The 25,879-nt window shown below is 42.5% G+C and overlaps 1 protein-coding gene across 1 annotated transcript in view; it reads left to right on the forward strand.

Annotated features, from left to right (window-relative positions):
* The window catches only part of cgnl1 (cingulin-like 1), a 35,825-nt gene extending 12,307 nt beyond the window's left edge, over positions 1-23,518 (forward strand). The window contains exons 9-19 of the mRNA XM_061756717.1: positions 10,532-10,738; positions 10,821-10,925; positions 11,009-11,161; positions 12,662-12,832; positions 14,155-14,316; positions 14,871-14,960; positions 19,345-19,428; positions 19,616-19,740; positions 21,132-21,240; positions 21,316-21,479; positions 22,577-23,518. Of these exons, the coding sequence (XP_061612701.1) occupies positions 10,532-10,738; positions 10,821-10,925; positions 11,009-11,161; positions 12,662-12,832; positions 14,155-14,316; positions 14,871-14,960; positions 19,345-19,428; positions 19,616-19,740; positions 21,132-21,240; positions 21,316-21,479; positions 22,577-22,733 (1,527 nt within the window). The 3' untranslated portion in view covers positions 22,734-23,518. The remainder of the gene's footprint in view (positions 1-10,531; positions 10,739-10,820; positions 10,926-11,008; positions 11,162-12,661; positions 12,833-14,154; positions 14,317-14,870; positions 14,961-19,344; positions 19,429-19,615; positions 19,741-21,131; positions 21,241-21,315; positions 21,480-22,576) is intronic.
* The last annotated feature ends 2,361 nt before the right edge of the window (positions 23,519-25,879 follow it).

The following is a 25,879-nucleotide window of genomic DNA, read 5'->3' on the forward strand; positions in this document are numbered from 1 at the left end:
CAGTTGAGTATATTGCATAATAACGACATTTTCTGAGCCGCTTCTCCTCACGCCGTAATAATGACAATAGCGAGGAAATATATTTTGGGCTTAATATATCATGATGCACATCAGTGGTATACCTTGACGTACGACTGCCCCCACTTATGAGTTTTTCAAGTTATGAACCGTCGCTTGGTCGCTGATGCACTTTCTGCCATTTATTGAAGAGGACAAAAAGTCACGGACACGCATACAAAATGAAAACACTCGCAAGGAGCACGGAGAGGGCCTTGGTACTTGGTACTGTACTTGGTGTCCTTGGCGTTCACCACGGAGCGCCCCGACGCAAGCTTGCCCATATTTGGAAGGGGTTGCTTAGCGGTCTACCAGGAAGAAGCCTGGAGACTTTTCTCTGCTGGTTTGGACGTGAAGTAGACCGCATGTCATTTCTCTTGCGTCCCAAAGCTTGAGATACTGCAACACCGCATTTATTATTACTGCCTCCATTTTCTCCATTCTGTTTACTTTACGAGTTGGCCAAAATCGTTTTCTGTTTGCCAACCCCTCTCTTATTGGCTGCAACGTCTGACATCACAGCGACGCTGCTCCCAAATTGAACGTTTTTCAATCGCCACGTCTTCGCGCTGGTGCAGCGCATAGGCAATGAATGGGTTCGTTGATGATGCACTCTGTTAAGTGCAGTGTGAAAAGGCCTTGACACAAAACTAACCAAGTGGTAAAGCACCAACCCAAACGTGGGTGTGCACTTTTCCTCCTCTAATAAGGTTTCAAATGCTTTCAGTTCATTATCAAGCCCACAAGGCGCCATCTTTTTAAGTCGATAAAGCTGTTTTCATTTTGCACCCCGCCTCCTGCTGTGATATTTTATCAGCTCGCAAAGAAACACTCGTCAGCACAAAAACAAAAACAAACAAAAATGAATGCTTTTGATTCTGTAGTGTGTAAACGGGCGTGCCTCAGCACGGACTACAAACAAATGTTCACTGAATGCGGATGACAGGCTGTTGAACAAAAGAAAATATTTGACTATGTCGCCAGCATTGCACTTGACCTCCCATTCACGCACATCTATATCAACAGATTGAAAGAACACGATGACAGTTAACAAATACCTCGCCAGCATATTTTCGGTGGATTTCGTCGTAGCCAGTGTTTCTCTAGGGAGGTGTTGTTTTTGTTTGGAAGTACATATTTTTTATAATACATTTTTGGAAACATTTACCTGAGATTATAGGGAGTTGTCTGCAATGTCGTTGAAATGATTCGGAGGACTCAGAGTAAGGCGCAGAACCGTATTTACTTATCTCGAAAGCTCCCCCCCTGCTAGCCTCTCTTATGAGCATCATAATTCCCCCCCCCACTAATATGAAGACATTACAAGTGATAAAACAGTCGTCATCCTTCAAAAGTAAATTGTTATAGTGGAATTTTACGTGCGCAGTTTTGCTCAAGTTTTGGAGGAGGGGTGTGAGGCAACATTGTTTTCAGAACGACTCGTGTGCGTCCTGTTTGTCTCAAAGGGCGGAAGTTGTCCTTGTGCTCAGCTTCCTGCGGTGTCGGTCGGGGGCGGGGCCGAGTGACCAGTGAGCACATTTCCTTTGTCGGACAGAGGTACTGTCCGCCCCACCTCCCGGGGGAGTTTGCCGCCAGGGGTCTATCCTCACTGCTTTTGTAACCATTTAGGAAGATGAAGTCATTGTTTGCTTGGCTTTTAAGATTGAACAGCGTCCTTGCACATTAGGAGCTTCCCTTTTGTCCTCTGGCCAGCTTGTGCTTTCTGGGGATCTTATAAACAAGTCAATATCACCATAAGGTGTACCTTGGAGACTTCTCCATTTCAACAAAACTCAAAATCAAAGAATTTCCATTGAACTTCATAGTCATTGTATTAAATATATTTTATGCTATGAGCAATGCATATTGGTCAAGCTCCCACACCTTTGTAAATATAAAATAACTGCAAGCAGACAAACAGCAAAATATGTGCGATTGCTGACAGGGTGGACATTTTTTGGCTCATGTTATCAATTAATGAGCACATGTTGGACCTCCATTTAGCAACATGATTCACCAAGTAAGCTAACTGTGTACTCTTTAACAAATATCACATTTCTGAAAGGTTTGTATTCGGCTTTTTGGGGCCGATCACCGAACAGCGAGTTGAAAAAAACGATAACGGATCACCGATCCGATCACAAGATGGAGGAATGTGTCTATTTAAATGACCTGTGTATACTTCTGTACTTAATTGCTCGAGAAATGATATTTACAATAAATAATGCATCTTTGTTCCTCTATTTATGCCATTGAGGCATAGTGGCAGACGGAACCAATGATAAATGGTCTTCTATTGGATGGCGGGAAGTACACACAATAATGAATGTATCCACTTTTTGTGACATTTTTGTTTGTTGGTGTTCCGTGAGATTTCTTTTCAATTGTCAAATATGTTCCTTGGCTCCATAAAGGTTGGAAATCGCTGCTCTCGTCAGATCGTGTATTCTAATCAGTCGGGTCAAACCAACATTACAACGTGACAGAAATAATGGCTGCTAACTTACTGTCATTCAATTACTTTCTTTTGAATGAAATGACTTCCCCCACACCGAAACCTTAGAGCATCGATTCGACAGAACGGCGGCGTGCTTACGTCCAACCGTTCGTGGTACCATTAGCTTGCTAGGCTACATAACATTTTTGTTTCCTGCTCGCGAGCCGCATTCAAAGTACGCGAACGTACCTCAAGCGAGCCTGAAACGAACGTCCTCTCCTGTCCTGAGCACCGGTGACCACCGACACACCTTTTTCCCCATTTTGTCCTTAGAATACAAAGTTGGCGCGCTCCACTCTTGTTGTCGTCGGCACGGTAACGAGTGTATCGCATTTAAGTTGACAGGATAAAGCCCACTTATCGTAAAAAACAGGATGCGGTGGTATCGGAATACAAGATTTTATTGCAGTGGTCTGACATTGTGCAATCGTGAGAGCAAATTTGTCTTGTCTGTCTCAGACGTGTTGTCTGTTCCTCACCGCCAACATGTTTTTGTTTTTGTTTTTCATAACTTTATTGGCCGTCGGATATTTCCAATACTACATCAAAAGACGCGCGACAAGGCTAAAAATAAGCTAGCTTTTGGATTCAAATATACTGTGCACGATGGCGACGCGGAGTAAATGTCTTTTGCGGAGCCGATCAATGACGACATTGATCGGATCGGCCGATTATGACATTAAAGCCGATCGGCATAAAATGCTAAATATCGGCCAATACCGATCAACCCGATAAAATCGATGTAAAGTCTAGTTTGCTGTCTTGTCATATAACCACTTACTACACACACTGTAGTTAGCAGAGCAGTGTGTGTGACGCGACAAAATCATGTAAATCCAGTGCAAACATAATTTAAGAGACTTATCATTACACTGCTATGTGTGCAAATGTGTGGCCACTTGTAATAAGACCTCAGCACTTCATTGTTCTGCTTAGATTTTCAGGATGACTGAGTGATTCTGATGAGAACACCAAAGGCACTTTAAAGTGATAATGATCCAAATACCGTCAACTACAATAGTACCCCAAGAATCGAACGCCCCATCGGTTGTACAATTAAGAATTAGACCAAAGTTACACAAATGCTCGTCAGAGGGTGTATTTAAAGAATAGTTTTTTGTTTTTTTTTTGGTTTTTTTCGATGGTGACATTTTGACCCTGTCCATCATTTCCTGTTGGGAAATTATAATGAAAAAAAACAAAAATACACCAAAACAAATTTAAAAAAAATTGTTAATCTTTCAAGGTATCTTCTTTATTACCTTAAGATTAATGACGTTAAAGGAAAGGCCACTCTTGCACACTGTAATTTGGTTTAAGGGGCATGCATGGGAACCACTTCCTCTTTTGGGGTGACCAGTAGGTCCCGTGTACATGCTAGAAAGCGGAGCACCAAAATGTCCCCTTATACAAGGTAATTGCAGTGGCAAGCCATCACTAATCTAATGAGCATCCATTCCTGAGTGTGCACCGTTCCCCTTTTTCTTCCCTTTTTCCTAAAAGAGTGGGGGCAGTTGTGAACCTCTACTGAAAATGAAAGATGAGTTTGTTTCACACAATAATACCAGCGGGGGTTGGGACTGTCTCAATAAGTGGGTCAGTGTGCTGTAGAAAGGCGACTACGAGGCTGACCTCCTGGAAGGGGGCGAGGGGTCTGTTTTGTGTCTCCTCTTGAAAGGCGCATTGTGTTCTCAATCCGCTGAAATGTGTGGAATTTGATGAAGGTTACAAAACTGTCGTCAAAGCGCTCTTCAATGGATTTCAGGAGTCCCGCTTGAGCTTTTTGACTCTCTGTAATTGAAACCGTGTGCACCTTTGGAATTGGATCTTTCGGCGCTGGTATGCGAGCAATGCGGACGGGTGAGGTGCAGCGCAACGAGCGGAGAGACTGGTTCGCTTCCAGGAATGTCGGGGCTTCGAGTCGAGAATGTACAACCTGCAGACCCTCTTCGCTCAGCTCGGGCTCTGTTACAGCGCACCCGCCCTGACCTGTGGGACCTTCTCAATTATTGCATTCACTGCTGTTCCATCTCTTGTCTCTGTGGGGTCCTAAAGTTCCTCTTTGAGTCTTTGCGTCTCAGCTGTAGTCTTCACAGAGTGAGCCTACTACTTAGCAAATTGTTTTCTAGTTCTTTCTTTATACTGCTTCTCGAGCTCACTGTGTTCATTTCTGCACAGTTTGGAACTGTAAACCCGGATCTGTTTTCTTTTTAATGTGGAGTGTGTGGGTAGGATGGCGATATCTGCTGTGGAGATGATGTGAGATAATACTAGCCAGTGAGTTAGATCAAGAAGAAAGAAAACAAAGGTCCACAAAGGAAGACATCATTTATTTTTGACAAATGGCTGTTTGACAGTTATTGCAATCAAAAGACACGCCCTGTCTTTTAATTCATTTCCAGAAGTGACGATTCTTTGTTGATCAATCAACAGCCTTCAGTGTGTCTGGCTTCACTCTTTGGGAACCATGCCAGAGTGACGACAACTCATCGCATAACACATCACTGAGACAAAACATTTTGGGAAAATACGTTTCCGTGTCGCGACCACAACCGAGCCGTACTGATACCGTATAGACTGTACAGTACAGTATTGTTTTACAATATTGGGCTGGAAAGCAAAGCGCGGAGAGTCTCCGTTGCCAAAGTGATGAGGCTCCAGATTATTGTTCTCTCCCCTACAGTTCCACTCTTAATGCCCATCTGCTTCTGCCCTGACGATCACGTCCTGTTTTTTGTGGTTCAATAACAAATAATACAGTACGCACACATACAGGTATGCGGAGCTTCAAAAGCCGATACAGCGTCACAGTTTTCCCGTTGCAGCTCATCGGCGATGTGGGGTGCGCAACCGCTTGGAATGTGCTGAAGAGTTGCCAACTGTAATGTTTTTTGTTTTCTTTGCAAACGTCCACTAAAGTTGTGTTTGGCAGTCCTGAATGTACAGCTAGTGCTCAAGTAGTAATTTAACACACTTAACTGTCATGCAAGTGTAAAATAAGTTAACCACTGTAAAAAAAAAAAAAAAACTCATCTAATTTTGACGAGAAAATCTGTTGATTTGTGTCGCAGATTGCAAAAGGAAAAGCATACTGAATTTGAATTTGAATTTCTGCTACTTGAAATGGTAGCAGGTGTGTGCCGGCTCCCATGTAATGAGATTGAATGTGATTGTTTAATTCTGAGCACAGCCGCATTCCCAGTTATAGGTGGGTGTGCACATTTGTGCAACCACATTATTTTTGTTGTTTACTTTCACTTCACCCCTCCCAAAAAAATCCAATCAATAGTATTGGTTTTCCATTTTCTTTAACAGGTTTTCGGTCACATTCATGGTGGAAAATGTTTTGAAATGATTGATCTTGGTCTCATTCTTTTATATCACAAAAACCTGGCATTGTAGACGTTTTATAGCCACTGTATTGTTGCTTAGCTCGGTAAATAAATGCAACTGATTTTGCAGCCGCTTCCGCCCTCGCTCGTATCTTCGCCCGCCTCTTGAGTCAACTACTCTTGGAGGGTGTGAACTGAAGTTTCGCTGTCTGATGATCAAACTTGCTCAGCTCAGAGAAGAGCCTCCCCCCCCTCTCGAAAGGGTCTGTGCGTTTGATGATAGCGCTGTCGTTCGCAGCGTAGCTTTAGGAGCCGATTAATAAGCAGGTGACTGCAGAGAGGAGGAGGGAGGGAAACAGTGGACAGACTACATGCTTGTTGACAGACGTATCAGGAAATGAGATTTTATACATGCAGGAATATTAACATCTTTCGAAAGCTGTGGTGTATGGATTACTGATGTTAAAAGTCAAAGGAGTTGCCAAGATCTCAAGCTCTGTTTTCACTATATAATGAATTTGAGTCTGGGTCACTGTTTGCACAGTTGAGTCGTGGGCTTGGATGTTACGTCTCTGGCTCAAAAGAGGGTCTTGTCCGGTCTGGAAAACTGACCTACAGATGGAACCTGGATAGAACCGACTAATAGGGGTCAAAATCAAACAACCCTTGGCTGATATCAATGTTCTGTTTTGTAATTAGACCGCAACTTTTGTGTATTTTTTTTTTTCCAATTTATTTTCATGATCCGTGCAGAATATTTCCCTTTCTGAATGTTTCTTGAATTATTGCACTGGGGCGCGCGGGTCGGATTACATCTGAGCCGAGGCGGCCTGGACTCGGCCTGTTCAACCCTCTCCTTTCAGACGCATTCTGAACATCAGCCTCATCTCATACACACAAAAGAAAATGTCAGCTCTACACCTGATGTTTACTGCACACTATTTATGCTTATTGCGCATTTAGTTTCTTTTTTCTTAGTCTTTTTACAGGTATGTTTTTATCTTTATTTATATTATTGACCATCAGACCCCGAAAAAATACTAGTTGGGAAAGTATCATTCGCTGATGGCAATAAAATCGATTCTGAATTGTCATTGATTAATACAGTTAAGGAAGAAAAAGTGACTGACAGTTTGCAAATGAGAGATGCCCTGAGTGAGGATGTGGAAATGACCGTGCAAGAAGTGTTAAGTGTAATCTCAGTGGCGGGAATGAGAGGAGGAATCGTTTTGCTTATGGATGCGCTTGTTTCTGATCAGCTTGCAGCTGTTGTTGCAGCTGCCGCCAAATGGAGGAAATGGTGTTTTTTTTTTCGGAGCTTCCTGCTTAGCAGTAAAGGTCCCTCTTGCTGAGTGCCAACAGGAAATGAGAAAACTGGAAACAGCTTGTTGTCATTTAGAACAAAAGCCGTGTCATCGCGTCGCAACACCGCCACTCGTGAAACTTTTCACTTAATGTGGTTAAAATGGCATTTCTGTTTTGAGTTGTTTGGTTCCCTCATACCAGTCAAAACACGGTCATTGAATGATCCCCCCCCCCGTAGATATTATCATCTCTGCATTGACAAATCTTCGTTGTCATGCAGGACATTGAATGACTGGAAATAGCGACATGCTTTAACTGCACGCAACCTTCAACGCAGTGCGGTTAATGTGCAACATTATACAAACACTTTGAGTACACACAAAGTCCCAAGTTAAATGACGAGAGGAAAAGTTAGTGGAGACAAAAAGAGAGTTTTATGTTTTCACATTCTATTTGAAGAGTTAAAATTCCAGACAAATAACACCGTCATACAGTTTATAATGTGTTTTTTTTTTTTTTTTTAGTACTACTAATCCCTCAGTAATTGCTGAGTAATCTTAAAGAATGTATGTTGAATGAGTAACTCTTTGTTGTCATGAGTACCAAAAGCAATCAAGACTACAATAACAAATATTGTTCACTTAATATCTCTCTGACCGTGGCAATCCAAAATAAACATGATCTTTGTAAAAGCAGCATTGCATCCAATGAGATTGTTTCGCGTGTACCTAATCTTGTGGCCTATGAGTGAATACAATTTGCAGACCTTCTTGCAGTGACCTGTCACTCGACAGGTCAGTGGTTGGTGGGTTCAATACACACACAGTGTGGGAATTGGGCCAGTGAAGTGCTGGTGCTGCAACCTGTGACCCTTTTGTGGGTTTCCTGTGATTCCGAAACCTATAGAAATAATTAAGTATTGTTACTCACTCACATGGACCAGCACCGATAGAAATCCATTCTAAGACATTTGGGTCATACTGGCTTGAACATTTGTGCCTCTAAGCTTTACACCAAATAATTGCAATGATTTACTGTCCGTATTTGCATGAAGTGAGTTATGAACAAAAGTGTCACCAGCGGAGCCGAGGGCTGCTGTGTGTGCTGACAAGGAAAACTGGCCTGACTGGCCTGTCAGCGGTGAAGTTGGGAGGTCCAGTATATGTCTTCCTACGGAAGAAACGTGTCTATTCACACATGACGGTGGCGCCATGAGTGGGGCCTCTCAACTTTAGAATATTACTGGGTGAAGATTGAAGGTTCAGGTTTCAACAGAAACTAGAGTGTCCGTCTCGAAATGTACTGTCTATAGCACTGTGTTTCCAACCTTTGAGCCAAGGTAAATATTGACATTAGAAAACTCATAATACAAGATTTTTTTTTTTAAACTGCATAAAGTCTCTGCGCCATTTGCACAATGGTCACTGCACCAGACATTTGTTCTGTTAGTCATTTCAAACTGCTCCAAATTGCTCGGCATCATTTTGTCGAAAAAAAAAAGAAATACATGTATCAGCATTACCATATTACATGTAACCTTTTATTGCTCAGTGACTGTGTTTTTATGTCTCCAAAGTATTCTCTGTCAATTGACAATTGTCTGTTGTCGTACTTGAGCGGCTCCAACCACCGGAGACAAATTCGTTGTGTCTTTTTTGGACATACTTGGCAAATGAAGATCATTCTGATTCTGAAGACACATCCAGTTGAAAATGTCACCAAATATTGCACCGATATGCACCACGACCACTTTTTTTTTCAGACAGAGTACAAGTACTTGCGTACATTTGTGTGCTCCTCAATACTAAGAACTGATACTTGATAACGAAATTGTTGGGATCAAAATGTTTTATTTTAAACACATATTGTTCAGAAACAGGCAAAAAAAAGAAAAAAATAAACTTTTTTTTTTTTTTTTTTTAGCATGGCACAAGTTTCACTCAGATGTAACACTTTTTAGTGTAACAACTTGCCGTACCGATATTTCAACATCCAGCTGCGTGTTTTCTTAACAGTCTTGCCCCACATTTCACATACAGTAAATGTAGTCGGTAACAAAAAGGCATTGGAGCTCTGTGGTGTCTCGGTCTGAAGACGAGAGCAAAGCCAAGGGCTCAAGAAAATTGGAGCCTGGGCTCCATCACCGCCAGAGAGGAGTTCATCATCCATGTTGGAAAGCATCATTTGTAGGTGGCGAACAAAATGTTGTAATCCGTGTTTACATGAAAGTGTTTCCACACGGCCGACGTGGCTCCTACTCCACTTGTCCGGAAGGTATATGTCAGGCTGGAAAAGTGCTATCAGTGTCGTAGTATTGGAGCTTTGTTTGAGCAGGAGCACTCGTACAGATGTACAGTAACGGCACCAAGACAGGGATCAGTATCGGTGACGCTTATTTTAAATAAATGTCCTCCATTGAAATGCCATTAATCCGTTCCAGCGCCCCCCCAAAAAAAACACTAGTTTTTGTTACGTTTAAAAAAAAAAAAGAAAAAAGAAAAATAGCCCTTAATTGTAAAATATAAATATCAAACATAATAAAAGAGAATGTAACGAAATAACTGTCCGAAGGTCAAACACGCACACTGTAGTATATACCTCTGACTCCAGCTGTACCATGCGGTTAGTTCAGTGTGAGTGTTGTCTCCATGCTCCTTGTGAGTGTTGTCATTTTGTATTTTTTGTTTATGACTCTTTGCTCAGTTCGTGTGTGTGTGTGTGTGTGTATATATATATATACACGCAAACACACACACACACACATATGTAGAGAGAGAGACTTAAATTTGTTTCCCCCGATTACATACAATACCTGTTTTGATAACTTGGCACAATGAAAAAACGTTCCTCCATGTCACTGTAATTTCCTGAATAACTTAATCCATTAAGATGTCAAATGTGGTTGACTTGACCCCTCTCTGTTACAAGCCTATTTAAGGAGTGGCACTTGTTCTAAAATGTAGGCAGTAAAGGGAAAAAAGTTGTCAGAAACGTTCATACTAAAGGGTAGTGCAGATACCTGGGGGGAAAAAAAGGACTAAGTCCAGTCACGAAGTATTTGTGCTTTGTTACTTCCCACCGCTGTTCACAGCTAACATGGTTCATAGGCGCATGCACGTTAACATGATCACCGTCGGACGGGAGTAGATCAATTGTAAATTTCACAACCAGTTAAGGTTATGACATAGGAAAGCTGAGCTTCGTGTACAAACACATCCGTGCCACATATCAGGATATCAACAAAGCATTTATCAGAATCTCAAATGTCACATTGTGCGTCACATTTTCACCTGTGAACCACGCCCGCGCTCGAGCCCGTTGTCGGTCTTGTCACCTCCAGAGCGGCGCAGCGGTCGTCCGAGAGAAGGCTGAAGCGGAGGCGGCCAAGGGCGCGCTGGAGGGCCAAGCGGGACGTCTGAGCCAAGAGGCGGAGCGGCTGCGCAGGCGGGCGCAGGAGCTGGAAAACGAAGTGGCCAAACTCAACCGCATCATCGACGACGCCAAGCTGCAGGAGAGCAGGCTGGGAGACCGAGTTGCCCGGATGGAGGTGACGTGGAAATATATGGCTGTCAGCCATGTTGGCTGAGAGCTGCAGATCATTCTAAAAGGTTTGAACTTGAATTCTACAGCAAGAGGAGCAGCAACTGGAGGAGTCTTTAAGTGAAATTAAGGAGCAAGAGGAGGAGGTGTCTCGCGCTAACAGAGCTTTGACGTTACGACTTGAAGATGTGCAGGTGAGCAACTCTTGCCTTCTCTGCTGTGCACGTACATAAAGGCAAATCTGACATTCTTTTAATGTATTTATATGCTTCGATAGAGGAGCTTTTCCAAGCTGAGCAGTGAGCACAAGGAGTTGGAGGAGAGGCTGCAAGAGGAGAAGGATCAGAAGGAGCACTTCAAGAATATGAAGAATGACATTGAGGACGAAAGGAGGCTGCTGGACCGAACGGTGGAGAAACTTCAGAAAGAGGCACGTGGTTCTTTCCAAGCATTTTGATCATTTTGCATGTTGCGTTAACCTGAAAGACCCTGTAAAGTCAATTCAGAGATTTGTTGCTGAATATACATATATATACAATTTTGATAGGGGTGGAACGAATTTTGAAAACCGTCCAAACCGTTCGGTTCAACTGTTTCGGTTCGGTCAGCGTGTGCAGTTTGGTTCATTGGCTTGCACAGCTTTTTTTTTTTTTTTTTTTTTTTTTTTTTAAACCTCATTTACTGACGTAGTGAAGCAGTGTGTACAGTAGCGCTAATGTTAGCCAAGATGGCAACGCGATGCAGCAGCCAATCATGTTGCAGTGGGACCATCGACACCTCTACTGAGTCTTTATCTCGCCAACGCAAAATCTCTGGTACATAAAAAGGACGACTTCGAATTACAACCTGCTGAAAATCGAATCGTGACCAAAAAGCCGAGATACGACCCGAACGGTGGATTTTGCGAAGCGTTCCACCCTTAATGTTTGAAGAGAATTGCTGAAAACCTGCAAAGACTGAGAACTATTCAGTAGTCAATTTTGGAGATATAGCTTTCGACTAATTTTTTCCTGAATAAAAAAAAAAAAAAAAAAAAAAGGAATAATAATAACTCAAGACTTAACAGCTAGCGTGTGGACCGGGGCTTCAGGCTGGCGTGGCTACTTTTGAGTGCCTTGTTGTCAGTCGTAAGTGTGCGCACATTGCGGAGAGAAGGCAGAAGACTAAGAGAGAAAAAGTTAAAAAGTCTGATGTGACAGTCAGTGTGCGCATTTAGCAGACGCGCCCCGAGCTTTTGAAAGGGGACGCAACGCCTTGATTTTTCACAATTGTGCAGCTTTAGATTATTTACTTGGCAATTTGTATTTTATTTATTCAAATTAGGCAGGGTTGTTGTCAACGTTCTTCTCTGTTGCGTGTCAAATTTCGAAGACATTTATTGTCACTTTAACAAACCTCGAAGGTAACCTTCTTACAGTCCTTCTGTCCACGATTGGAAGACGTGTTGCTTTGAAACATCGCGGGTCCACACGTGTACTTGAACTGCTTGAAATTGGAACGTCGTTCACAACAACTAGCTGTCTAAGTGACTTGCGGGCTTATAACTCTGAGAAAAGCTATTTCTCCACCCGAGTAGCCCTCGGACATTTCTCATTGATGGTCAAAACTCCAGAAAACACGTGAGACTGACAGACCCGTAGCCCCACTTATACTGTACACCCTACCCCTGACTTGAAACACTATTTTGAAGCCTTACTTTGAAATCCTACCCTTGTGTTGAAACCCTATTTTTTAACTCTATAAATTAAAAAAGTGCAAGTCAGTTCTTAGTGAAATTGGTGCAGGTGGGAATTAGTGTGGCGCTATGTGTCGCAGTGTTCTGTAAAGGTTTGAGGGAGCATTTATGATGCTTAAATGTGTTGAGGGTGAAATTTCAGGACGGACCTAACATTTCCAGGTCAACTTAATTTGACCCGTTCTGTGCCCTCAGATGAACGACATCGTGGACGCGTCCCAGTCATCTACGCGGGAGCTCCAGGCGCAGATTGACATTTACAAGGAAAAGAACCGGCGGGAGTTGACGGACCTGCAGAAGCTCCTGAAGGAGCGAGGCCACGAGCTTGACAAGTACTTGCTGGCAGCCCAAACACTGCAGGAGGAGGTACACTTCTTGATCTGTGCTGTTTATTGTCAAATCAATTAGAACTGAAATGTTTATTGCTATCATAGTTGTTGTTTCCCCATAGTCGTTGTATTTGTTTTAGCTGATCAGAATCTTTAAAACACTGTTTCGAAATATTGTTCGTGGCTCAGCCCTGAGGTTCACGTTCATTCTGTAAAGGCTTCGTGATACTCGCGCGGGTGGCGACCGCGCTGGCGTCACTGCGCCTATCCCGCGTGGAGTTTGCCTTCATACTCGAGCGCAACTGACGCATGCTGTTTTGAAAACGTGCTGCAGTTCTCCTCCAAGTCGGTGGGGGATGTCGCTACGGCTGCTATTGGCTAGGAAACCACAGGGCGGAGTTTGCGCTGCATTTTATGGCCAATTCCGGTAGCCGTTTTTGCTTCCGAAAGAACAAAGCGACAACAATGGCGACCGTCAATCGGTGCCTGCTAGAACAAATGGACTTAGATGAGCAGATGATGTGTTTAATTATTTTGCAGAATCGGCACGAGCCCGGAAGTATAAGGCGGCCTTTACACGTTCACTTCACTGAGGGATGGAGCGTCCCTATAGGGGGCGCAAATTCCCCAATCAAACACCAATGATTTCCAGCACTGCAGCCCCGTGCGGCCGGCCACACATAATGGACGTCCCAGAAACCGCCACTGATCTTGAATAAATGCTATAACGGCTTCCCATATTAGATTGAGCAAATTGACAACTAGGATTAGCACTTTGCATCAGCAACAGGGCAGTTTATGAATGTCCGCAAAAGGGGGAGAGATCTACGATGGTTAGTCTGAAATACTGTGATTGTTTGCTGCTAGGGGGAAAAAAAAAAGCATGTCTCCACCTCAGGGGGAGCCTTGTCTTCGAGTTTATATGGATGCTGCTCGTGGGGGAGGTCAGCATCCAGGCCTTCCTTCCGTTTTCTTTCCCTACCCCAACGCTGATGCGTCGTCGTTCATCTGCCGCGCCGCACAGGAAGTAAGAGAGAACTTCCGAGGTTGTGATATCATTGTTGTGAAAGCTGTGCTGGCTGGATTCACATCCTCCTTCCTTCAGCTCTCCTGAGTGTGCTTTTCCAGCTGCTCCGCGATGCCCCAACAGTCTCCGCCAATGTGAACTTGGCAGATCAATGCTACAATTACAAGCAGCCTTTTTCCATCTTCTTTTCACAGCATAAACCGGAGTTACTGTCCTGCATTCTTGCATTTCCCATTTCAATTTAGCAACATCTCAGCATTGAACTCTCATATCAGAGGAGGACTGCACTTTTATTGATTTCATTTCTTTTTTTGATGTCCTTGCTTTTATAGCTGTCGCACCGGGAGGAGGACCTGCGTCGGTGCCAGCAGGAGCGAGACGAGGCTGTGCTCAGCGAGAAGCTGTTGGTGAAAAAGGTGCATCAACTGGAGGCGGCGGTGCAGACCTCCGCCCACTCGAAGGATGATAGGGCTCGGCAGTTCAAACTCATGGAGGTACAGTACACCTGTTGAATTGATCACAAATTGATACGCACACAAAAAAAAAAAACAGCTTGCAAAAGTACATCCATCACATTTTCGTATACACTGAAGAAATGACACTCTGCTACAAAATGTAAAGTAGTCAGTGTACAGCTTTTATAACAGTGTACATTTACTGTCTGATTAAAGTAACTAGATGCAACAAAAGTGAGCACACCACTCAGTGAAACTATCAGAATTTTGCCCGGAGGGTCAACATTTGGTGTGTCGTTTCTCAAAAAAGTGGCATCGCCCAGTGCTGGAAAATATTGACGCCTTGGGGACAATTTGGACACTTTACACTTCGAGGTGTACTCACTTTTGTTGCGTTAAGAAAATAATGGCTGTCTGTTGAGTTATTTTAAGGGGACAGTACATTCACAATGTTATACAAGCTGTACACTGACAACTTTACATTGTAGCAAAGTGCAATTTATTCGGTTTTGCCCAAGCGACATAAGAAGATATAATCATTTGCAACGATGTAAAGGTTCGTACTCACTTTGGTGGTGTGACTTGCTCTTCAGGACAGAATTGCCCGGCTAGAATTGGACTTGGGTGAGGAGCGTCAGAACGGAGACCAGCTGATGGACAGGCTAGACCGAGGAAGAGAGCAGGTACACACGCGGATGGATACATTGAACACATTGATTATCAGCGCTCACCTGGGTCAGTGACCTGCTGTCCATGTTCTTGTTAGTTCACACAGCTGCGTCTGTTCCATTTAAGCCTGTAAATGAGATCCAGATGTCATCCTCCCACTAACATCGCGTCTGCAGCCACTAGTATGTGAATGACGGCAACATGTCACCCATTCAGAAGCTGAGCGTGTTGAGTGGTTCTGTTTTGTACGCAAACACACGCGCACACGCACTCAGGCGTTGCAAGCTGGTCTTGTGCAATGTAGGATGAGTTGGGCGTTCTGCCAGTCGCAAAGGACCATTCAAGTCAAAATATGCAAGCAGGGCCAGGTTGCAGAGTTCACTTGGAAGTTATTTGGTTCCTTTTCATCCTGAGAATAATGGTGATTCTCATGTTTCATTACTGCATTTGTAAAAAATAATACAGTTATCATTTTGGGAATGTGGGAGAATCCACCCAAACAGGGAGAATATGCTAACTCTTATTTTTTTCATCCATCCATCCATTTTCCTTACCGCTTCTCCTCACGCGGGTCGCGGGCGTGCTGGAGCCTATCCCAGCTATCTTCGGGCCGGAGGCGCGGGGCACACCCTGAACCGGTCGCCAGCCAATCGCAGGGCACATAGACACAAACGACCATTCGCGCACACATTCACACCTACGGGCAGTTTAGAGTCTTCAATCAACCTCTACCACGCATGTTTTTGGGATATGGGAGGAAACCGGAATGCCTGGAGAAAACCCACCCAGGCACGGGGAGGACATGCAAACTCCACACAGGCGGGGCCGGGATTTGAACGCCGGCCCCTGAACTGTGAGACAGATGTGCTAACCAGTCTTTCACCGTGCCGGCTCGATTTTTATTTTTTTTTAGATGTATAATATTTCGCTCAGCTCTTGCAGCTAATTAAGGTAACCAAAATGTTCTTCGTGAGATGAAGTGCAGTTCTAAGCCTCCACAAACTACAATAATAAGCACATTGTTTCCTCCCAGACTGTGTGAATTAAAACATACGTTAGGCCGATTTTGTTGTTTTGACTTGCGAGTAAAAAAAATAAAATAATTTATAAATCTTCAAAAAGAGGCTTCAAGTTGTTTATCGTCACTCCCATTTGAAGTTTACTGTCAAACAGACGAGCAAGTCAGACGTGTAGTCAGATAATATAACAGTTCTCGCAGGCCCATATTCTTTATCTTCTGCGAAGAGCGACTAAACTGACTGTGGCCTATGGAGGCGCTGGGACGGGCTTTGTCTGCATACTGCATACATCCTACTGCCTCCGGGTGGCCAAGCCACACACACCAGAAGGCGCAGCATAATATTTGATCAATTGAAAAATGTTCACATTCGATTTCATTATGGAATTACTGTATGTTTTTACCAAATACAATATTATGCAGGGCTATTATTATTATTATTATTATTACTATTATTTTTTGGGCGATGGTGAATTTGGCTAATTTCATTAGCTGTAAGCTATAATCGCAAAATCATCCAAATTACTTTAATATGAACTATTTTATATATGTATGAGTTTCACTTTTTGAATGGAATATTATTTTCCTCTCTGTTCAAATTTATTGAGATGCGCCTGTAAAAGGGAATTTACGGAGTGAATGAGAATATACTGAAAAATTGAGAAACCGCTCTGCAATAAACAGGGAACTCTATTGTCATCGAAAAACCTAACAACGATGATTAATACGACGCCATGTCATGCAAATGTAGCTATTGAATGCACTGCACTCTGCATTCCTCTGTCACATTCTCGAAAATATGTTGAGCGATTAAAGCGCTCAAGGCCATCATGTTGCGTAACACATCAGCCACGCGGTCTGCTCTCGCCGATGGTCAAATTCAAATGCTGATTGAGATTCGCACGTTTTCACAGCAACCGATGTGCGTCTTATTTTTGGGAGAGATTTTGTGTCGTCTAGTGGTGACTTCAAATCTCCTTAAACTTGGGGGGGGGGGGAAATCTTGGCAGAAAACAAAAGGAGTAGCTTTGGTTCAGGCCGGTTGTCATGGCAACACTGGAGCTCTCAGTTCAAGAGGTTGAGTGCTCACAGTGTTTGCCTGCATGACTGCACATGACAGTTTATTCCATAACTTTGATATCCAGCTCAGGGTCCATGTACTAGTATGCACTAATAGGCCCACATTGGCATACTAGTAGGACAACTACATGCTGTATTTCTAGTGAGGCAAAACTCTGCACGACTTAACTGCGTGCATTCTTGCGACATTCTAAAATTCGACAAGTTGACGTCTAGCGTTTCAACTAAAAGTCAACTCGTGCACCTTTGCTTCACTAGTAACATGTCGTTGTCCTACTAATATGCCAAAGTTGTCCTACTAGTCTGCAGAAATGTCACACAGTAATGGAAAAAACACAGTTTTGCCTCACTGCATCTCATGCACTAGTGGGAAAAAAGAACCTACTGAGGCAGTTGTTCTACTAGTGCGGCCTAGTCATTCTACTGATATGCTGGATTTTCTTGTGGGGACACAGAGCGTACTAGTACATGGACCTTCAGCAGGATATCAAGGATGTCGAATAAATGCCCAAATCTCTCTATGGAACGTTGACAGCTGCTTGCTACTAGTACGGCGAGTGACATTATAAAAATATACTAGTTAACATCTAACACTTCACTTGCAACACACAGATGTCAACTAGTGCACAGTTTTGTCCTACTCGTATGCTCTAGTTCGACTACTAGTAAAGACGAATCATTGATCTTGGGCTTGATTTGAACTGTAATGGAAGAAATGTTCCAACATCTTTTCCACAAAGCCGTTTGTGTATTTTTTGTCGCAGCGCACTAGTTTTCATTCATAGCTCGGCACAGTAGTAGTAGTAGTAGTAGTAGGATAAGGAGTAATTGCTCTGTGGGCTTCATGGCCATTTGAGCATTTATTCCAAAGCGCATAGTAGCACCTTATCAGGATATGGCACGCTCATAGTGCGTAGCGGTGTGCGGGGTGAGGCAGCAGGAGGAACACCTGCGTCTCTCCTGGCACCAGGTGCTCCCCTCCTGTCTGAATGAGAGTCATCTCCCCTTCTCCTCTGCCGCCGGCTCTCACAAAGCTGATTAGTTTCACCGCATGTTCCACTCTGCTGATTCAGCTCCCTCAAGCGCCGCGCCGCGTGCGTGCGCCGCTTTATAGGCTCCATCGCTCATCACAGCGGCCCGCTGTCACCCGTTAATTGGCCTAAAATATCACCAAGTCTGTGCTCCCGTCGAAGACAAAAACAAAACCGAATCGATGGCTTTTCCTACTCGCTTTGCTTTGAACTGGCCTCGCTGAGAATGTAGTGTCGTCCTTGTGGTCCTCATGATGTCACAATCGACGGTCATCCCATATCGCAGTTCACTTTTCATCTTAATTGTTCATCTTCCGAAGAAATTTTGGACACATTTACAGTCATGTTTATTTTTGTTCCCCCCTTTCTGACGTAAAATCACGCTAAACTTTTCCTGTTTTAGGTCAAGTGTGTGTATATATATATATATATATATATATATACACACATATATATGGATGTATATTGCGGCTTCAGTGTAGCACCATGTTGTGCCGCATGCCAAGCAGCACTGAGGTCCACTGGCTTGGAATTAAGAGCAAGCTGAAGAGGCACAGAAGGTCCCCAACTATGCTCCAGTCGTAGTTGTTGTTCCCACAGAGCAGAGCGAATACACATTTATGCCCGTGGGTATTGTTCTATGCGCTGTTTGTATGCGTTGCTGCTCTGTGTCTGTTGAAGCAGTAGTTGTTTTTGCATCGTATGTTAGCGTAAAGCTAGCAGACATTCATTAATATATGGTTTGGTTGAACATTTTGGTGTCTAAATTTACAAAGTTTGATTCGCTTTTCTTTTATGGGTCGGTTGTATGGTAAACTTCAACTGGGAATGAGTAGCAGCTTGAAGCAAGAAGTGTCAGAGCGAGAGTCTTGTTGTTTCCTCAAAGTGATGTAATGCGAGACTCCCTTTGGACAGTCAAAACAGATGTGAAGGTATACTTTTAAAAGTGTGTTTTAATCATTTTAAACGTTTCAAGCATTTGGGAGGGGGTACAAATATATACAGTGGTGCCTTGAGATATGAGTGACGGGATTTACTTTGAGATACAAGCTGTCGTTCAAAACAAAATAGATGCAAGGGCTGTAAAAGCTGACATAGAAGGTCTCCACGAAAATGACAATGCGGCAAAACCAGACAATCCAGCCCACCGATTCACCGCAGCGCCTCTCCGCTTTCACAACAAGGCCTCGATTGTCTCAGCACTGTACTGAGTCCAAAATCAGGTTTGTGCAGACAGTGTCTCACAGTAATTGTGTCTGGGCTTGACAGGTGGACCAGATGAGGAATGAACTCATGCAGGAGAGGGCTGGCCGGCAGGACGCCGAGTGTGACAAGATGGCTCTTGAGAGACAGGTACACACCCTCCTGTGTGAATGGAAGCCCAGTCCCAAGTATCAGTAGACCACCCTCATCTATAATGTGTCTCTTCATCATCATCATCATCTTCATCATCTTCAACTTATTACATCAACTCCCACATCCGGTTCCTCTCTGTGAGCACATGCATGCGGTCTCATGTTCCTCTGTGTGGTCTCCGCAGAGCAAAGACCTGAAGAACAAACTGGCTGACTTGGAGGACTCGCAGAAGTCCAGCAAAGTGGGCCAGGTTGCACAACTGGAGGATCGCATTTGTGAGCTGGAGGAACGTCTGGAGGGAGAGGAAAGGTGAGGTCAAAGTACAAAGTGGGAGTGGAGAAGAGGTGATTATAAGGATGGAAGTAGGAATGTTGTTTAATGTTTTCGAAGTGAGGATCACATTGTTCATAATTGAATACCGTCATTTCCCGTGTATAATGCGCACCCGTGTATGATACGCACCCCCAAAGTTGACCTCAAAATTCTGGAAAGCACTTCTACCTATGTATAATGCATTTTTACAGTGCATGATTTTGCTTCGACCAAAATGATCAAAAAACGAAGTATTATCTGTATTTTGGTAGTTTTTTAAAAAAAAGAATTATTCTTACGTTAAGCACTTTATTTGAACACGTAATACTTTGTTTTTATTTACTTGCTCTTATTTTGAAATTCACAGCCCTACTTTTATTTAGTGAATGAGAAAACTCACTTGTGCTTGTGCTCATATGTTTGATTACCCAGGCAGAATTTGTAAGATGGGTACAATTCTTCCAAGAAAACATAAAGAGCCAGGTGAAACACATTTAGTTTTATTTTAATAGGATTCAAATTAAAGTGTCAAGCATTTCAGAAAAGCATTATCATCAAACAAAACATAACCATAAATAAATGAATGATGGTTGTTGTTCAGTCATCAGTCGTATTAAAAAAAAAAAAATGAAATAAAACAATATTCCACAAATTCTGCCAGGGTATGTCAACTTAGGAGCACAACGGTACATATGCAGTCATACGTACCCCTCTCATATTGGAATGAAAGTGTAGGCTACCCCTTTCTCATAACCTCTAGGTGGTGGTGGCGTATTGAAATGAACGTGTACTGCTTTTTCATAACCTCTAGATGGCGGCATACATTTATACAATGGGAAAGTTTTTTTAAAATCTTCCCCTATACCTATGATATAATGCGCACCATTGATTTTTGAAAAAAAATTTGAGGGGGGGGGGAGGGGTGAAATGCGCATTATACACGAGAAATTACGGTATGTCTCTGTTCATTGATTGGCTGTACTACATGCTCTCAGCAGCAGCATGTTATGAACTCATTCACTGCTGTGGACATTCATCTTGGTGTTGAGTAGGTTTTTGTTGTTTTCGACCAGCTCGTCTGTGAAATTCATTGGAGAAAGACAGTTATGTTTTTTTCAGGGCCGATACCGTTCATTAGTTGTCAATGACGCAGATAACCGATATTTGGAGCCGATATTCTAATTTGCAGGAAAAGGGAAAATATCGGCGTCAAAATTTTGAATAATACAATGTCCAACACTTAACGTCTCTATAAACAACATTGTCTCTTATACAGTTTAATGTACAAATGCATATAACGGTTTCCTCACGCTTACCCAGTTTTAAGTCTGTGGCAAGACTTGGGAAATCACGCAGTGGGATGTTAAAATGTCAGTCATGTCTTACAGGGAACGAGCCAACATGCAATTGTCCAACCGCAGGCTGGAGAGGAAGGTTAAAGAGGTGATGATGCAAGTGGAGGAAGAACACCACACCATGCAGGATCAAAAGGACCAAGTATGTAAAACCCGCCGGACCTCTCGAGTCCGACAAACCCGACGCCACTTTAACCTGCGCGCGTGTGCGCTGTAGTTGAACCTGCGCCTGAAGGCCCTGAAGAGGCAGATGGACGAGGCTGAGGAGGAGATCGACAGACTGGAGAACGGCAAGAAGAAGTTGCAGAGAGACTTGGACGAGCAACAAGAAACCAACGAGCAGCTGCAGAGTCAGCTCAAGTCTCTGCGCAATGAGATGAGGTAAAGACAACAGTCATAGTATCTCACATATGTGAGTGCACTGTTCACATTTCTTCAAATATTGGATTATATTTGACACTGAAGAAGTGACACGTTTCTGCAATTGAAAGAAGTCAGCTTACGTAACAGTTTCAATTTCCTGTCTCCTCAATATAACACAACAAACAGCCTGAATGGCTAAACCACTGGCAACAAAAGTGAGTACACCCCGAAGTGAAAATCTCCAAAATAGGCCCAAAACGTCAACGTTGTGTGTGGCCACCGTGATTTATTTTCCATATTTGCTTCTTTGCAAATTCATATACAGTGGTGACCACTCTCATAACGCCAAACAATCATCATGTTTCTTCATTGAAATGAATGGAAATGCCATGAATCCATTTGTAGCCCCCCCCCAATGAAAAGAGCACTAAAATATTGTAAGCCATTAAATTGAAACGTGTTAGTAATAAATTGTTTTGTGATCGTAGTTATATATATATATATATAGTTGCGATTTAAACTACTAATAAAGGCAATTATGAACATTTTTCAGTTGGGCTGTCAATTACTTGTATTATCATACATTGAAAAGTGAAGTTCATCAAATGAATAATGGATTAATTGCTTTATCATAATATATATTTAATGCTAATTGCTTAATTATAAATACAATTCAAATTGAATTTATTGAAATGTATTATTTTAATATAAATATAGGTACATTGTTGATTTTTTAAATAATGTATTAGGTATGAAACAAATACAATTTGAAAATTAGGAATGTATTATTTTGTATATACCATAGATCAATAAATATATATATGCATACATTTATTATAAGATTGTATTAATCTAGCCATCCATCCATTCTCAATACCGCTTATCCTGTTCAGGGTCGCGGGATGTATTCCTCTATTTAGAAAACAAATATTTCACCTTTACATATTTAATATAAGCATTTTAACTCACAATTGAATTGGAATGAATTGATTGATTTTTTTTTTTTTTTTTTTTTACTCTCATCTCCAAATGACCTGGCGTGTTGGTCTATTTTAAAAATGAAACGTGGCACGAAGGTTTGCCCACTCAAATATTTGGGTTTTTCCCCATCCCAGGCGTAAGAGCACCTCTGCGCCACTGCTCAACAATCTGGACGACGACGACGACGACGACGACGACATCAGCACGGACGGCGAGACGTACTTCAGCTCCACTTCCAGCTACAAGCGCTCCTCCAGTCAGGACAACCTCCTGTCCACCTTCAGCTTGTAGGGGAACAACACCTCGGAATGAAAAACTACAATGCTTAACGTCGCTCTCGCGCCAAATGACCGCTCTGAAACGACACATTCTTCCATTTGGGGGCAGGATATCATGGAATTGCTTCAGTATTAGTTGAGCAGCTCGGCGGTCATTTTAAGAGAGATGTGTAAATACGTTTTAGTTCATTTTTCTTTCCACATTCGGAATTCCGTGTTGTCAGAATATGGTGACTCAACCGTGACTGCCTCTATAACCCTATCGAATGGCTCACTGTCGGATTCTTGGTTTTAAATGGAATGTCTTTTGAATGAGCAAAGATTGACTTGTTTTGTATTTATTCCTGTCTATATGAGCAAAACAAATCCTGGCTTTGATGAGGTTTTTAGGGAACAATAAATGTGGGACTTTGTACACGCCTGTTTTTTAATATGTCTCTCCTGACGTCTTGATTTACTCCCAGTACGCGATTGCTGAAATATGAACCTTAACTGCCTTTTAATCAGTGCAACGAACAAATCATTAACTGCTTTGCAATTGTTTTTTGGGTTTTTTTGTCCAAATGGGTTGTTTTTGGAACCGTTGTAACATCCTCTGAATTTTCCTGACGGAATGTGATAAACTGACAATCAAAGTGTTGGGTCACTGTAATTATTTGCACTCGCTTTAATTAACGAATAGGCCGCAAAATGGATTGAAAGCTAATTCCTGCCACTACCTCTTTGTGCACGCACAGTATGTCCTTCATGCTGTACGTTCTGCTGTGACTTCAATAAACTTGCTTCCGTCTTATCGTACGTGCGTGTCTCCTGTTATTGTCTCGACTTTCCATATAGTGCAAGGTTTGAGTGTACATTTAACAATTGCCCCACCCTGATTACACCTCCCCAGCTGTGTCAACACCAAGTCTTAATGATCTCTTTCTGGATGAGCTCTCAGATGCGACTGAAATGCACAAACTAGGGAATTTTTTCACTTGCACACAGCTAAATCACTCACACACTACTGAAATGCTCTTACACAAACTACTCAAACAGTAACACACACAACTAGCACAATACATACTGTATATGCGACTGAAACTTTCAGGAACAGTCCTGAAATCTTTTGGTCTCACACACACAACTGTGTGAAAGAGAACGTGTTGTACAATCAACTCGGCAATTTCTTGAGCTTAAATGGACTTTTTGACAAATGTGAATCAGGTTTACGAGCTCATCACAGTGCCGAATCATGTCTTATCAAAGTGCGAAAGGTTGATATAAGGTTGAACACGGACTCAGGAAAGGTGTCAATTCTTGTCTTGGATCTCAGTGTGGTGTTTGATACAGTAGGTTTGAACATTCTGTCGAACAGGTTGGAAACGTGGCTAGGACTAAATAGAACAGTCCTTCAAAGTTCTGGTCCAACCTGGAAGAAAGAAGTTATTTCGTAACCATGGGAAGTTTTCAATCTCATCGAAAGGCAGTGACATAATGGAGTCCCTCAAGGGTCAATTCTTGGACTCCTTCTGTCCAGCCTGTATATGCTACCCTTAGGTCCAATTCTTCAGAACCTTAATGTTGACTATCATAGCTATGCACAGTTCAATTGAAGTGTTGTGTCACTGTCTACAACAAAGAATAGGATGAACCAAAACTTCCTGCAATTAAACCACAACAACTCAGTACTGAAACCCTCTCACATACTACTGAAACGCTCTATACACTACTTAAATGCTCTCACACAACTGAAACGATCTCTCTGTTTTTTTTCCTGATAATATGCAGTGCTGTGTGTACATTAATAAGGAAAAACATCAACCTTCCAGCTGCCGCTGGCAGAGAAGGATTGTAAATAAGTCACATGAGAGTGAGCACCTCCTGAGTTAGAGGTCACCTCTTAACTCTGACCTCTTAAAAAGTGAGCGTAACGATCACTTTCTGCGGAGGTGTTTATATCCCAAAATCCATGATAAGACAATCGATTTTCTTCCGAGAGGGTGCAAGTGAATGGATGCGACCCCGGTGTAAAACAAACAGGTTGACCTTTGGAGTGTCGTGCTCCATACATAACAAGGTGATCATTCTTGGGATTCCGACTCGTGCTTGAGCCACTTTAGCCTTATTGAATCTGCTGACAAGTCACTATGCAAAGCCATGAGAGCTCTTATCTATTTTAAAAAAAAAAATACAAATTCGATTTTACCGTTATTGATCAAATTATAGGAAAATGACCCATATATTCGATATCAAATATATCCATCTTAAGGTCCATGCAGTTGTACTCTTTTTCCTCACTAGTAAGACCATTCAGTGCACTAGTAGAATGACGAAGAGAGCAGCTGTCTTACAAGCAAAGTCCCCCCCCCCCCCCCCCCCCCCCCCCCCCCAGTGCACTGATTTGTCTAAATAGTGAGGACAGTGTTCGAGCAGTGACAAGCTTCCTGTCTGTACACAACAATACAGGTTGTGCAGGCCCTCGTGGATGTTGTCACACATCACAACAGTACTGACTGGTGCTGACTGAGAAGCAATATCGTATCGTATCGCAATTGGTTTCACTGTTTGGCCGAGGTTGACTACAGTGCCGTGCTGCCTCCCGGCGGCAAGGATGCACACTGCCTCCTTGAGAGACTAACATGGCCAAGTTTATTATTTTGGAGGCACCGGCTCCAAACTGTGCACATAGCAACCCACTCACACAAGCACGAACAAGAGCAAATGTACAAATGTGTGAATATAAAAAAATAAAAATAAAAATCGCATGATTGTTAAAATTATATATATATATATATATATATATATATATATATATATATATATATATATATATTTTTTTTTTTTTAACCAAACAAAAGGTAAAAAAAAAAAAAAAAAAAAAAAAGTTAGCGCAACACATTTATATTAGTGGTCAGCACATCTGCCTCACAGGTTGGAAGTTCTGGGTTCGAATCTGGCTATAAAAAAAAAGGCCGGTATCTGCCCGATATCGGTACCTGTATCGGTATTCGCCCATCCTTAATTGTAAGCCACTGTAACATTATGTCGTGTAAACATTAACACATAAAAATACAAATTAAAAGAGTACTTCAATAATAATCCAATTAAAATGTATTCAGAATCAGAATCAGAATCAGAATCATCTTTATTTGCCAAGTATGTCCAAATTTGTCTCCG

Source organism: Phyllopteryx taeniolatus, chromosome 2, assembly GCF_024500385.1.
Source record: "Phyllopteryx taeniolatus isolate TA_2022b chromosome 2, UOR_Ptae_1.2, whole genome shotgun sequence".
NCBI classification, from domain to species: Eukaryota; Metazoa; Chordata; class Actinopteri; order Syngnathiformes; family Syngnathidae; genus Phyllopteryx; species Phyllopteryx taeniolatus.